Source organism: Charadrius vociferus, unplaced genomic scaffold, assembly GCF_000708025.1.
Source record: "Charadrius vociferus isolate BGI_N301 unplaced genomic scaffold, ASM70802v2 scaffold46, whole genome shotgun sequence".
NCBI lineage: Eukaryota > Metazoa > Chordata > Aves > Charadriiformes > Charadriidae > Charadrius > Charadrius vociferus.
The window spans coordinates 1,192,540-1,207,211 of NW_009648710.1; the positions used below are offsets into that span (position 1 = coordinate 1,192,540).

At 43.5% G+C, this 14,672-nt stretch overlaps 1 protein-coding gene across 1 annotated transcript in view; it reads right to left on the reverse strand.

Moving 5' to 3' along the window:
• The window catches only part of XYLT1 (xylosyltransferase I), a 103,792-nt gene that overhangs the window by 30,987 nt on the left and 58,133 nt on the right, over positions 1 to 14,672 (reverse strand). Inside the window, exon 6 of the mRNA XM_009886609.1 lies at positions 5,288 to 5,368. Within this exon, the coding sequence (XP_009884911.1) occupies positions 5,288 to 5,368 (81 nt within the window). The remainder of the gene's footprint in view (positions 1 to 5,287; positions 5,369 to 14,672) is intronic.

Consider the following 14,672-nt stretch of genomic DNA (forward strand, 5'->3'; position numbering starts at 1 on the left):
CTAGAAGATTTCTTGTCCCCTCACCTCCTCTTCTTCCCAACACCAACATGATTGAGCAGTCTCCAACCTGGGAACGCTGCTGAGCCTGAGCAGCTGAGCTTGAAGCCATCTCATCTACATGCTACTGCCGCCGCCGGAGCAGTTACACCGCTTCCCCCATGGCCCGCAGATCACAGCCCGTGCAGCGCCCACAGGCAATGCAAAGGGACATGCAGCGCAGAGGACACCTGGGTGTCCACTACAATAGCATCTTACTGGGTGTTTCTACTGTGCTTAAATCTTGGCATCTGCATACTAGATGATTAAAGAAAGAAAAGGAAATGGGGATTCAAACTTTCCAAGTGACTGAGGGCAAGTGTGAATCACTTTGATACAGATTCTCAAGCTACCAAATCAGGGTATTGACCTGTTGGTAAAACAGGGCCAAAAATATCTGTCCAACTGAAAGGGATGTTTCCTGCCATAATTATTTAATAAAATGTCACAGGTCGTTGGATGAAAGTACACAAATGTTAGTATTCATACCACTGAAAATGAAATGGGCAGCTCAGTGTTCTTAGAGAGCAATCTGATTACCGATTACTTTACCAGTACTTCAATTTTCACCTCCTTCCCAATTCCTGCCCCGCCCCATAAATTATGACTACTACAAACCTTCTCACTTACTGCACTTTCCTGAACTGGTGGATGATCTTGCCTGTATACCCTACCAAGACCAAAAACCACCCTGTTTTGTCCCATATGGCTGTTCTTACTGCATCTTCCTATCATCTTCAACCTACATTTGTTTTCCTTTGCATTGACAACCTAGCGTTGTTTTCCAAAACCGAGCAGAAATAAAAGCCCTACAAGGAGACAAATTGTCAAGCTGAAGGAATAAAGGCTTTATAGCTCCCCTAACACTTCATATAAAGCAACAAGGAACATTTGAAAGTTAGCTGTAATGTCTAAAATTTTTAAGTGCAGCCTATTTGCATAGAAGATGCATGTTGCTATTTCAGTCCCTACAGTTCACATACAACTGTTGGGCTGAACTACTTACAAGCAGAAAATAGATCTTCCTAGTCCACGTGCTTGAGAATACTGAAGTGGTTTAAAAAACAAACAAAAAAAAAAACCAAAACCAAACCCAAAATAATTACGGGTGAGGGAAATTTGAGCCAAATAAACCACCAAATGTTTCACATGAGTAACAGGGATCTCTTCCCTCCCCCCCCCATTATTTGGGTACTTACTGGGCAATTCATCAATGCAGCAATACACAACAGCATTTCCTGTGTGATCCATTTTCTAACTGATCACCAAACCACCATCAACCCAGTGTACAGAACACCAAGGAACAGCATGCGCCACAGTGGCAAAAAAGCATGTCTGAAAAGGTGATGAAACAGATACGCATCAGCAGAACTGGGCTGAAAGAGGTGGAGATTTTGGGAACGCACTCAAGCCCTTTGGGAGTTAAAGTCCCTGCAGCCTCTGAGAACTGGGATGGGCTTCCGATGCTCCTTACTAAATGCCATTCAGCAATACCTCTAAAAATATCCAGAACCCAGAAGCCAGAAAGGGGACAACACAACTGTGAAGAACAGCATTAATGAGAAGGAAAAAACAGCACAAGAAAAGAACCCAGATACATAACAAACTTTTAATGACCTTTTCTTTAGCTGTCTGTATTTCACCTATGAGCTCCAGATTCCTCTAAGATATAACAGCATCCAGCCTTCACAGCATGTTTACACTGTTTCCCAAATGACTGCCGTGGCAAGGTTTCTATGAAAAAAAAAAAAAAACCCTCACTTTTTTCCTGCCTGTCATTGTAGATGTCACATTTGACTGTCTTTATATTTTATAATACATCAGCCAGGTGCTGCTCCTGCCAAAAAAACAAATCTTCCAGGTCTTCCAAATTGTAATAGCTTATACAACTACTGGGCTATTCTTTTCCTTTTAACAGTCTAAGACACTGACAAGAAGATAAAATGTATGTGTTGCCCACTAAGTACTATGTAACGACTCCAGCCACTGTATGCAGCTTCATTTCATATAGCCAGCTCCCTAAGGAAATAATGCTTCTCCAGCTGAGTTAAGGATCCATTTTCATGTCCATTCCCTTTTCTGAAGCCACTAAAGGAAAATCAGAGCGACGCACTCTTTAATGACTTTGGCATAACTAAAAGAAAACTTCACCCTATAAAAGGAAGCCTGGTTTCTCTCCTTATTTGGCAGTAAAACATGTACTGATTGTGAACATGGCTTGAATACAAAATACATTGTAATTGAGCTGTATAAGCATTTCAGTTTTAAGATGGCACTTCTAATTTTTCTCCCTCCTTTGTATGATCCAAAGATTACAATGACTTAAAATTCAGAGCTTCCAGTTGTTTACAAAGCATACTTAGACAGTTGAAAAGCTTATTGTTTAGGAGCCATTATTCACCCACAAATTAAAACAAAAACAAGCAGCAAGGGTTATACATTGCTGTCAGTGATATTTAAATGCCGAGCTCCTGTATTATTAGTTCACTTATTTTGAGAAAAACACCTTGGAACACCAAAATTATTATGGTACATGGGGCGGCAGTCAGTCTAGTCCAGTGTCCTCTCCCTTATCACGGCTTCAACTGGCCATTTTAAATAAAAAGTCCTGTTCCAGTCTGTTTTGAGATAGGATGTCCCAAGTGAGTTTTCTCCTATTGCCCAACAACTTGGAGATCGGCCTGTGTCCTAAATCCTTTCCAAAAGCTGTCCTTTTTTTTTTTTTTTCTTTTTTAAAATTTCTGTTGCCAAAGCTTAAGTCTATTGCTTGTCTTCTAGACCTTACTAAGCTCTTGGCCATACCATTCTACCCACGGGATATTTCTTTTCCACAGGGCTGTGACAAGGCCAAGTAAACGGCAAAATTAAAAGAGCAACTGGAAAAATTAATAGAAAAAAAAAATCATCCCATACTTTTAAATGAGCAAGTCACCGAGTTTGGCTGTGGAAATTCCCCAAGCAAAGGTCACAGGAAACGGAAAGAATATTGTAAGGAAGCACCACTACCCGCCTCTTCTCTGCTCCTCTGGGGACACGGGCTGTGGGCAGCTGGACGTGGGGTGACAGCCTAGATGGGCCTTTGGTCTCGTCTCACTGCCCGGGCTTACACAAGCTGTTTCAGCCCAGAGGATTTAATCGTTCTAACTACAGGGATAAACCTCACTGGCACGACCATGGCTTACACACCTTGGGCATAAAATGAAAGTCAATTGGAAATTGTGTGTCAAATGGGCAGATGGCACATTTACCAGTTTAGACAAGACTGATTTACTGAAACATTAAAGCTGAAAGGTCAGGCTGGAGATCTTCACGTTAGATACAATTTCTCTCTCAACAGGTGGATGTGGAGCTGCAAATTCACCCGCAATACAAACAGAGGGCTAACTGCTTTTTGATCAGCTTTTGACACCAATGGAATGAATTTTTACCAAACGCCAATATTACTCAGAGGCTTCCACAGCTGCTGGCTCGAGTCCTGTCTCTACAGCTATCTGGGCTATGCAGGAGGAGGGGAGCCGCTGTATCTCTGTGATAGAAACTCTGGGCAGCTGCCAAGGGGTGATGTGAAAGGATCCATTCATCCAGTGGTCAGCAGTGGGAACGCTTACGGGACTCAGGGACTACAGAACCACGGCAGACAGGGACGGCAAATCTGCACTTGTGTCCCGCATTATGTTCCCTGATGCACAGAGAATTTGTGGTAGAAATCCAGGAGAAAAAATAAAACACGGCAACATGTTGTAATAGGCTAAAAGGTATTTAATTGTTTATACAGTCAAAGGCAACCATTGAACTAATAAATGGGTTGTTATTCCTGTGAGGTGAGGACAAGTGGCACATTAGCTCATTTTATTATTAAATTAATACCAGATTAGTGTGTTTAATTGATCTAAATTGTTCTAACCCAGCTGAGGTTGGCATGTTTGAATCAGCTTGATGCAGGCATGTCATAATTCATTAGTTATTTTCCTTAGCCAGTTCAGGGAATTTGAGAAGAATCAGGCGAACCAGAGGAGCAAAAAGGCATGAGACCGACTACGTTTCCCTGGCCATTTCTTTTCACTTTTCTACTTTAACTCTGCTGTCGATCACTATTGCCAGCTAGAGCTGAGGCTGCCAATCACTCTGACACTCTGCATTTCCCAAACCAGACACTCTCCTGTGAAAACTGTTGACTCGGATTTAAATATTATTCCTCACAGTATTATTTTTTACTACCTGCTATAGAATTTCTGCGTGCGAAAGATGAATGCTCGTGAGGACTTCATTGAAACAGGAACATGACAGAATTGATAAATCTAGTGACAAGAGCAGCCAAAAAGTGAGAGATACCTATGCGTTATTCTACCCAGCCACTGCACTGAACATGCGACTCAATGTGTTACATTCTCTATGTACGCTATCTGAACCCAGCCTTACAGTACACTTGACATTTTACGGAATAAACAGATGACCTGGTGACCCAGGCAGAATAAAATAATATTTTTAGGTGCAAAGCCACTGTGACTCAGCATATGGAGTTGCTGAAACTGTTGCAAGACTGCTATTATGGTACAAAACTAGCAATAAAAAGGAAAAGCAAAACTATCAACAAAGAGGAAAAGAGGACCACTGCAATCAGATGGGAAAGATCTTCCACCTGCAGAGGTTGTTCAAATCTTTGGAAACACAGTCATTACTGCTCCCTCAAGCCACAGATCAGTATTACTGATGCATTGTGGGAAACAGCACATTCTCTTTTTCCTGAGACCTACGCAGAGTGGATGAAGAGGGATGCTGTTCCAAGGACTGTAGTAGATCATGATAACCCTCCAGCCACCATCCTCACCCTTGCTAGGACAGGCAGGCTGGTAGAGGCTCCCACACCTTGTAGCGATGCTCTGCTTGCGCAAGGCTTTGCTGCAGACTCCAGCTGGTGCAGGTCTTGGTCACCAGCATGGCTGGGACCAGCTGGGGCAGGGAAGTGCGGTTGTGCAGGGCAATTACAGCTTGCTCCCGAAACACTGATCTGTGCCAAGCCCCAAGGAGGAAGCCAGCATCAGTCTGCTTAATGTCTCCCTCCCTCCAAAAGCATCTTTGCAAACCAGCTCTGGGAAGGAGCCATTCTGGACCAATGAACAACTGTTTCCTCCTCATTCGCTTCTCTTTCCTGGACTAGGGATTTCTTCACTCAAATAACACTGGAAAACCATCCCCATGCAAAAATTCTCAGTGCCATGGTTAAATTAAGCTGAGGAAAGGGACAGCTTACCTCGCGTTGTCCCTCCCATGTGATTTCAAGAAGTTCATATCACGATATCTGGACAGGAATGCTACTAGCTGGTCATTTGTCCTGCAAGAGAAAGAACAAAAGATGCACACATTACACTGTGAAAACTACTATGTTTCAAGTAATTTATATACTTATTGTTCTCATTTGGGGACCATCCACAGACTCCCTGAAGGAGGCAGTTGCTGAAAAGCTTCCATCCTGCTGGTAAACTTCACTGCCTCCCTCTGCTCAGGAAAGCGTACTTGGAAAGAAGCACAGCTTTATTACATCTTAACAAATTTCCTATCAACTCTTGGCAGATGTTTTAAGCATTGTAACAGAGTACGTATTAAGTAATACTGCTCAGCACTTTTTAAGTATGAAAATCCAGCTGAGGGATGACTGAATTGATAGTTCCATTTCACATGCTTTGCTAGATCTTTCCTAGGAAATTTGGTTAAGTAGCTTTTGGCATTTTACTTGTTTCATCCTTGTTATAGAAAAGAGGCCAATGTTGGAATGCATAAAGCAAGAGAATTTGGATGTCAAAATTCCAATATAATTAACAGGAACAAAGGAATTTAGAAGGCTAATTCCAATTAGTATGACTGGCAATCTGACACCAGTATTTTCAAAATTTCAGCTGACATATCCAAGAATGTATTTATGCTGGGCAGCTTTTGTGGTGTATTATTTCTTTAACAATGGAGCAAAAATGCTCTCTATTTATCTACGTCAGCATATTTAGGAAAACTGAATAAATCATATTAAAAAGATCTTCATCTCCTGAGTTGCATTCAAAACCACAAGGTTCTAGATACAACACCATTTAAGCAATGGTCTATAACAGAGTTGATGGCAGTAAAACTAAAGATAAAACAGTTGTCAATAGTACTGTATCTTGAAAACTTTTCATTACTATAAGCCACAGAAAACCAAGTTAAACTGGAGTCCTGTACAAAATGTGTTTAACTTCTGGGGTCAGGCTGCAACAACTTGGAAATGTTATCAGCCTAGTAAACTATCTTCGTATCTCATAAACCCAGATTCTTCTGTCATCACGGGTAGCATTTAATTATTGAACTGATGAATAAAGAACAAGTTAACCACCGATTTTATCTGGACCAAATCAAGCACCTGCCTATCAGCCAGCCTGAACTCAGGCTGTAGGAGCCTGAGACCCTCTTACGCTCACTCATGTGAGTTGTAATACCTCCCAGGGTCAGACTCTGCATCTCAATTTAGCAAGCTCAGAAAACTGCTTTCTGTATAGTAAGCTGTGCAGATTTTCAGATTTGCTGCTCCAGTGATTCTCCATCTTACTGGGATGAATAGGCATTTAGTGAATTTACTTAGCGATGCTTCCACATGAAATGGTTTCAATGGTTGACATCTTCGGGTGAGTTTCTAGGCAAAAACTGGCACGCAAAGATGATCTTTAGAAATATAACCGAGTTTGGAAGTGCTTGAGCTTTAATTTCCTTACAGGATAAAAATTAAATCAACTGAAGTAACAATCCACACCACTCTATAAAACGTCATCATTTCCAGGTTGCTCATCAACCTGTATTTCGCTATCCAGCAGTGCTTTACCAAGTGAATTTGGACTGGGTGCTGCCATACAAACTTTTCAATGCTTCTCATTTTTTAGATAATACTTATAAATGCCCACATGACTTTTTAGCTCTCAAAATAAATAATAATTTACATTTTTCCACTTCTTGAAAATATTGTGGCATTTTGGTCTTACTTTTAATTTTTGCTTTCTTTTTTTTTTTTTAAAGAGAACTTATACAGACTTTTACTCTCTGTCAGTTAAGTATGCTTCTTTTCATGTGTTGACAACATGGAAATAAAACATCACATTTCCATTTGGAAAAACTTTCTAGTTATTTGACATTTAGATTTATGCGGTCAACCAATTCTGTGCTCAGCATGGGAGCTCACTGAATTTCTATTAAGCTTTCATTCAAACTGCATCTTCTGGCCTCAATATCACGAGGATGATGCACATCACCTCCGAATTATTCCACCACATGACATTAAAAAGAAAATCAAAGGTATTGAACATGCCATAGGTGCTAATGCAGTTGCTAAAATCCTCCTCACCTTTCAAAAAACTTTGCCTTCAGGGGTATATTTCCTAAATGCCTCTGGCACAGATTGCTACCACACTTCTTTATGTACAGCAGCAGCAGAGTCTCTACACCATCGCAGTGCCTCTGGCACAGCTATTTACAATGCCTCTGGCACTCCTTCTGAGAAATGCTAAAGACATGGGCCTATTTTTTCTCTAAGTAAGGCAACGGAAAGCTGAAAATTTCAGCTGAAGACATCACTGGGAGCAATATCTACTCCACGCTGCCAAATTAAATTCTGCTATATATAGCTCCACAAATTTCAGGGATAATTCACTGAGCATAAATCTGGCACAAAATCTTTTACTAATCATCACGGTATAACAGAAAGTAACAAGTGCAACATGTTTCTAGTGTTTCCTTCCTAAGAAGGAAAGTAGTTCACGCTACTGATTATAACACACTAATATACATATTAAATTCCTATCAGTTCCCCTAGTGTGTAACACAGCACGAATACAGATTGTGAAAAAGCCCTTCCACAGTTGGTGCCTGAGGCTGGAGCTGATGGACGCGTCCACACAGCTCCCACTTTTATTTCCCTTTGCTATTAAACTGACTCAGAGGGCAAGGCACCAGGGAGAAGGATTAGCCAGCTGGTTACCTGTGCCATTAGCAGGGAGGGAGGATGACGCGAGAGTAGAGACGCTCAGAGAAAATGTACAGTTTTCAGGTGTGCAGCACGCAGAGCGAAATAGGAAACTAATCCTCCAGTGAACTCCGAGTGTGGAGAAACCTCGTGCCTGTGGGAGTGCTCCCATGAGAAGATGACAAGTGAAGACAACTGATGGGCAAAATATTTTTGATTTCATTGATGTAGATTTGGTGTTAAGCAAGGGCAGGTCCGCCAGCTGCGATGGAGGGGTCCTTCTCCACCAGAACTTTACTGAGGTCACCTCAACAGGGCCCTGCTGCTCCCCTCCCGCAGCAAGGGCGGATGGAGGTAGCAGGGGCAGCGCACCATGCCTGCCTGCTGAGACGCCACACAGCACAAACTCAGCCATGCCTCCCCGCGGGGTCGGGCTCCGAGGACGGGAGCACTCGGCCGGGCCGGTGGGGGGGCTCCACAGGCTGCAAAAGCAGATCTGGGGCTGCCGGTGACTCAACCCTCAGCACTGCTCAACCTGGGGACGTGCCTGAGCCCCTGGGCTGCGGCTCAGCCCGGGGTTAGGGTCCAGATTAGAGTCAGAGGTCTAAAGAAAAGAAAGGGGAGTCCTAGAGCAAGAAGGGAACTCAGAAGACATTGCCAAAGCAAAGCAAGCTCTGCTACTACAGTTTTCTCATGAGCAGCCCCTGGTCTGGGACTGAGGTGTCCCAGGGCATAAGTGGGCTAACCAGGCATTCAGTAAGCACATATACATGCTGAGAATTGCAGTAATTTCAGAATGGGGCTTATACACTGGAGACTGAAATGGAAAATTGAAAAGAGAAACACTGAGTTTGTGTTTGCATTGTCTGAACGTGCCGGCAGGTCGGCCCAGGAAGCGGTATGAGTGCGTCCCTGCGCACAACCACAGCCGAACACTGCCGAGAACAAAAGGCCGTGCTGGGCTTGCTGGTTTCAAGCAAACCCTCCAAGTCTTGGTGACTAATCCAAGCAAAGAGCAGAGATCCCCTTAGTTTACAGCTGTGAAAACAGATTAAGAAAGTCTTTGGAGAATCTGAGAAAAGGAAAACAAGCGATTGTTACTTTTGGAAGATAGTGAAGGCTAATATAAATGTCCTTCATTCAGCAAGGTACTTTAACGCATGGACAACTTGAAGGATGTCAGGAACAGCAGCCTCTTCAATGGGGTTATTCATATGTCAAAACTTAGACAATCGCGTAACAATTTGGCTAAGTGAGATCAAAAGCTCAGAAACTTTTGGCAGCGCACAGGTACAGAAACAAGATACTTTGATTCAGTGTAGGAATCAGCTGAAGGGAAGAGCAACTGCTCTGTTGGATTCTGGGGTCGGACTCAGCCATTCTGGTACTGCATGGGCTACCCCCTGCGTGGCGAGAGCCCTGTGTCCCTCTCCAGAGGGGTATTCCAGACACGCTGGTGTTGGTCTGCCTGTCCCAGCACAGACCCTGGGGCTTCCTCCCAACAGCCTGGCCTGGGAACCGGGGGGTTGCCCAGGCACGCAGCAGACTGCGGCTCTGCAGCCAGACGAGACCCTGCTGATTAAAATGGGAGCAGTGACAGTAAGGAAAACTTCCTGGGGACCGCAGATTGCTGCAACCTAAAAAGCCACTGACTTAACTGAAACCCAGCCCAAACTTCAGAGCCCACCCACAATGATGCTGCGGCTGAGGCAGCGCTGCCAAAAATCTCTTTTGGTTTCTTTTCTGCTTCAGCAGGCGAGGTTGTGGGTAGGAAGGTTCAGCTTGCCATCTGCTTCAAGTGAACTCACCAGTGAGGTCTTCCAAAAATGTCCTCATTTCAGGTAAATCCCCAGCCTGGGTTTAAAAACTATTTCATTTATCAAGGACCAGACTGGGCAATCTTGTTTCAGACTTCGTGAAAAGTGCTAGGGGCTGCAGTGCATCTGTGTGCAAAGTGCAGATCATCTCTCTGGCTCCTAGTCACTTAATTTCTGATCTATCAGAAAGATAAGGCTAAATAAATGCTTTTAGACGTTATGCATATATACAGTGCTTCTGCTTGGAAAGCAGTTCTCATACTGGAGAATTCTTTTGTTACTGGCTCAAGCTTTGAGACAAAATCTAATGATATCTATGGAAATCTCTGCTATGGTCTCCCTGGGTTCTCTATAGGCAACTTCATTCTCTCCAGCCCTGCTTCATTAGCAGTGCTCGGGAAGGGCCTTTACAGCACCAGCTCTTGCCAGGTCGTTCTTAGCACTTCATTCACCAGTAACATCCCACATTGTCACAACTTATGAACCTACCCTGAATTACATGCACAAGCATGGGCTAGGAACAGCTGCTAAGCTGAACCCAGACTAAATTCCATTTTTAACCATTTTTTTCTGGCATTATTTTATTTTCTTCTCCTTTCCTGTATGCCTGCTCTTACATGCAAGCATCAGCACTGAAAATTGGATTCTGCTACCCCTTCCAGGCAGCTGTAACTCACTTTAATCACAAATGTGGTTACTTGTAAATTACAATGTTGGAATATGAAAACGTAGAGCAAGATAATTAAAATGTGGCTTTACAATTGTTTAAAACAGACCTGCTTGGTCCTGGTTCCACACTTGTCCAGAAGTGAAGGGCAAAGCCTGCTGAAAGCAACAGTATCTTGGCCTCTTAGCAGTTTCTCTCCCCAAGCACTAATCTGATTTGAATGGGATTTTGGCCTTTAGTGCTTTTGTCCCTGTTGTAATCTTAATGTGTGGAAGAGTTTTCTTCTTATACATTTTCTAATCTGACAGGTAAAAAAAAATATTAACACCTTTTTTATTGCTACATGCATGGGACAAAAAGAACTTCTCATTACCCTGCCAATTAAAACACTCCCAGCAAAAGAAATCTAAGTGTGCCTAGGCTGTGATAATTCACACTACTGGTCACAGCAAGTAATTGCCATGTTAACCATGTGACATTACTGAGACAACAGGCAACAGCAGAATTGGAGCTTCTACAAGCTGCCCAACTTTTCCCCAGCGAACCATCCCACCACAGTTAGGTAAGTGTGTAATAGTGAGCTGCAGCGACCAGCAATCACCGACCCTGGGAGTCCTTGCAACTGAGCACACACCAGCACCTACAGTGTTGCTGACAATGCTTCTGCAGCCACAGCTCAGATTTTTTTCATATATTTACCATATTTTGCAATGACAAAGGCTGTATTCTGTATTCCCTAGAAGAACAATACTAAAGTGCTGAACTGAAACAGCTTCACTGCAGTGACCGTGAGGATGCCGCGCCGTGACACAGCTGGGGTCTGAGGGGCAGCTCCTGAATTCAGGCAGCGGGTCTCACCAGACACCAACAAGCACAGCTCCATGCTGGGCCGTACGCCTGCTTTCGGTGCAGTTCAAACAGCCTAGGGTAGCACAGAGCCACACACCCACTTGTGAGGAGACAGCACACTGAAAACGGGTAAAGTTATCAATCGTGATTAATTCAGCATTATCTCAAAGCAAGCCTGTCAACCGCTGCACAAGACCCTACAGCTGCAACAAGAGGGACGTGAGCGCAGAAGAGGGTTGGCCCTTGCTGTGGTGAAGAGTGCAGCGTCAGCAAACATAGCGGTGGTTCTGCCGTGGTGTGGGGTGCTGGAGAGGTAGGAAAGTATCACGAAAGCAGCTGAACAGACAAAAAGCCAGAAAAGCAAACAAAGTGGAAAACGTTTGGGAGAGCAGGGCAAGGAGGCTAACGTGGTTTGAAGCAGCAAAGAAGTGCCTCTGAAGCAAGGATGATGAAAGGTAAATATACAGTCAGAAGAGGAAAGTCAACTGTTACAAGCTCTCTCAGTGCCCAAAGCTTTGGTATTTCCACCCATACCCGCCTAATTCCTCTCCAGTTTCCTCACCCAGGATCACTGTGACTGTGCAAAGGCACAGCCCTACAGAGTCCAGATGTACAGCAACTCCGGCAGCTCTTTGCCAAGAAACTATTTCTAGAAGGTCCTGAGAGAAGAAAAAGACTTCAGAGAAGACAACTGGAACTATGGGGCAAACTCATCTATTCAAGAGTTAAGCATGAGTTTGCCCCATAGTGTACACAAGAGCCTGGGAGTGGAAGAGCTGAGTGCCTTCCATTTTACTACTTTCTTTTCAGTAAATTACAATAATTACGGTTAAGCTCATTGATTTCAATAAATGATTAATTTAATCTTACTTAACACATTATCGTAAAGTATTAGGACATGCCATTGCTGCCAAGACTGCTGTGGCAGAAGGAGAGTTCCTTCTCCGCCTGGGGCTATCCTGCCCTTGCTGCTCTCCCCCCTCTTAGACGCTCAGACCCACCGGCTCAGCAGCTCCTGCAGCTGCCAGCCGCCCTGCATCACTGCGAGGCGCAGAGGAGGTGGGGAGGAAGGAGAGCAACCCAGGAGATTTCTTCTTCCAGAAGTATTATTGCAAATTTCCACCCACACCTGTAAAGCGTCCAGTACACTCCAAAAGCTTCGCTCCTGTGTCTGCTGGGGACACGGCAGCACTTGGTAGGGAAGCCGGGGGGGAACTTGCTACTCCAGTAAGGGACCCTGATCTGTACTGGCCGTTTCACCACATCAGCTAGCACACATGTGGGTGCGCCTGCAAGGCGTGCACGGGTAACCTAACCAACGGACACAACAGCGGAATGATTCAGCAGAAAAAAGCAAAAACCTACAAGACCTCTTCCTGAAGGAAATACTTATAACAAGATGATCAACCACACAAATGCAGCACAAGAATACAGAAAACACCCTCTTGTTGCAGGGTTCAGCTTTCATGCCCCGGACGTGCAGCCTGACCCTCTCACCGATGCTCCCAACTCCACCTCTCTCCCCGAAGGCAATTCAGTGCAAGGGGAGGCTCAGGGGAGCCAGACCCTGGCCCTAGTAGCAAGAAAAAAGAGACTGCCATCTAAAAATGCAAAGAAAGGGGAAGGCTATATTTAGCTCTCGCTATCTATCACAGAACAAATATTACCATGGCAGGCATTTCTCGAAGCCGATTCCCATAACAGCAAGTCATTCGTAAAATGTACCATAAAAATGAGAACGACAGATAGGATTTCAGAGGCCAACTACATGTGGAAGGCTCTAGGTGACTGTTAACACCTCTGCTTTTACAGCAGTGTTGTCTTAACTGGTTTGTTTTGTCTTTCAAGTCAGGTTTACCAGAGGAACAAGATAATGGAAGAAAACTATTGCCTTAGCAGCTCAGCTCGCTCGAGCACTTGAGAGATTAGAGTTCTGCTCCAGCAACAGCGCTGCCATCTGGGCTGGGAAGTCGCACCCGTGTATTTCAAAGCATTAGCTTTCTGCATTTTGATGCTCCAGGCACTGATCAGTCATCATACGGGACGCAGCTACACTCAGTGCAGCTCTGCCAGCGTTGTATGACTCTCAAGACATTTTATTAGCAATACAATCATCTTTGCTGTACTTTCAATTACTGCTTCCCATTCAACCATTGTCTGTTTCCTATGGAAAAGAAAAGAACTAACATAGTCACAAAAGAGTGAAAGTCTTCTTTAAATGTCACACTGCTGAATAAACCTCTTCCTAGTGAGAGTACATAAACGCTTGGGTACAAAGGAGATCTACTGAGAGAAAACAGAATATACTCCATCGTCTGCTCCTGAGCCACTCCACAACCTATTTTCCATAAATTCAAGGCTTCAGATGGCATTCATAAAATAAATAAATAAGCCCACTGCTGACAAGCAGCAGCACATGCTTAAATGAAAATCCTAAAGAGACCATATAACAGAATTCCACCAAGGATTAATGAACAAATGTGATTAAAACTATCTACAGCTCTGGACTGCAGCCAAAACGCTGCCAGCTCTATTTGATATGTAAATGCTTAAAACATTTGCTATGTGCACAGCCGTTGATGCAAAGCCTCTATAGAGAGTTTCTTCATCTAATTAGAGATATTGGTTTAGCAAACTTTGGAGTTTATGAAAACCCTCAACGTCTCATTATTCTTTTAAAATAGAATATTCATTTGTTTGGAATGTTTTCCAGTTATATCCCATGAAACCCTGAAATGCCTTTGGCTAATGAAAAACTCCAGCCCTGTATCACCTAATAAACCATACAGCTTTTATGATCGTAAAATACTCACCACATGCACTCATTAAAACTTTTTAACTTCTGCTTTTGACTTTTTTTAGCTTTTTGCTAGGCATAAAGTAATCCACTCAATTTCCAATTATTTTATAGTGCAATTTCAACACAAGCATTTAAATTATCCAGGATCTTATCAAACACGCTATACGATAGCGCAATCACTGTCTCTGATCCGGCAAAGCACTTAACAGTATGTGCTTAACTGCAGCACACTTGTAGTTCTTCTGCAATGCTGCGACTTTCACACTGTATTCTCATAAATTACTTCATGGGTAAGGGTCTACACGTGCATGTGTTAGGAAGCAGCCTGTGCAACGATTACACACAAGATTAAGAGCTGAGAGCTGTCCTTTAACTAATCTTAGATCTCGTAAGTACACTTACTAAGGAGACTTCCAGGGAGGTCAATCCAGTTGTACCTCAGTTTGTCCATCGCTACTCACTGATGCTTTGAGATTTAACTCACTGATGTTTACAAAACGTTAAAAAACAAACCCCTCAGTCCCG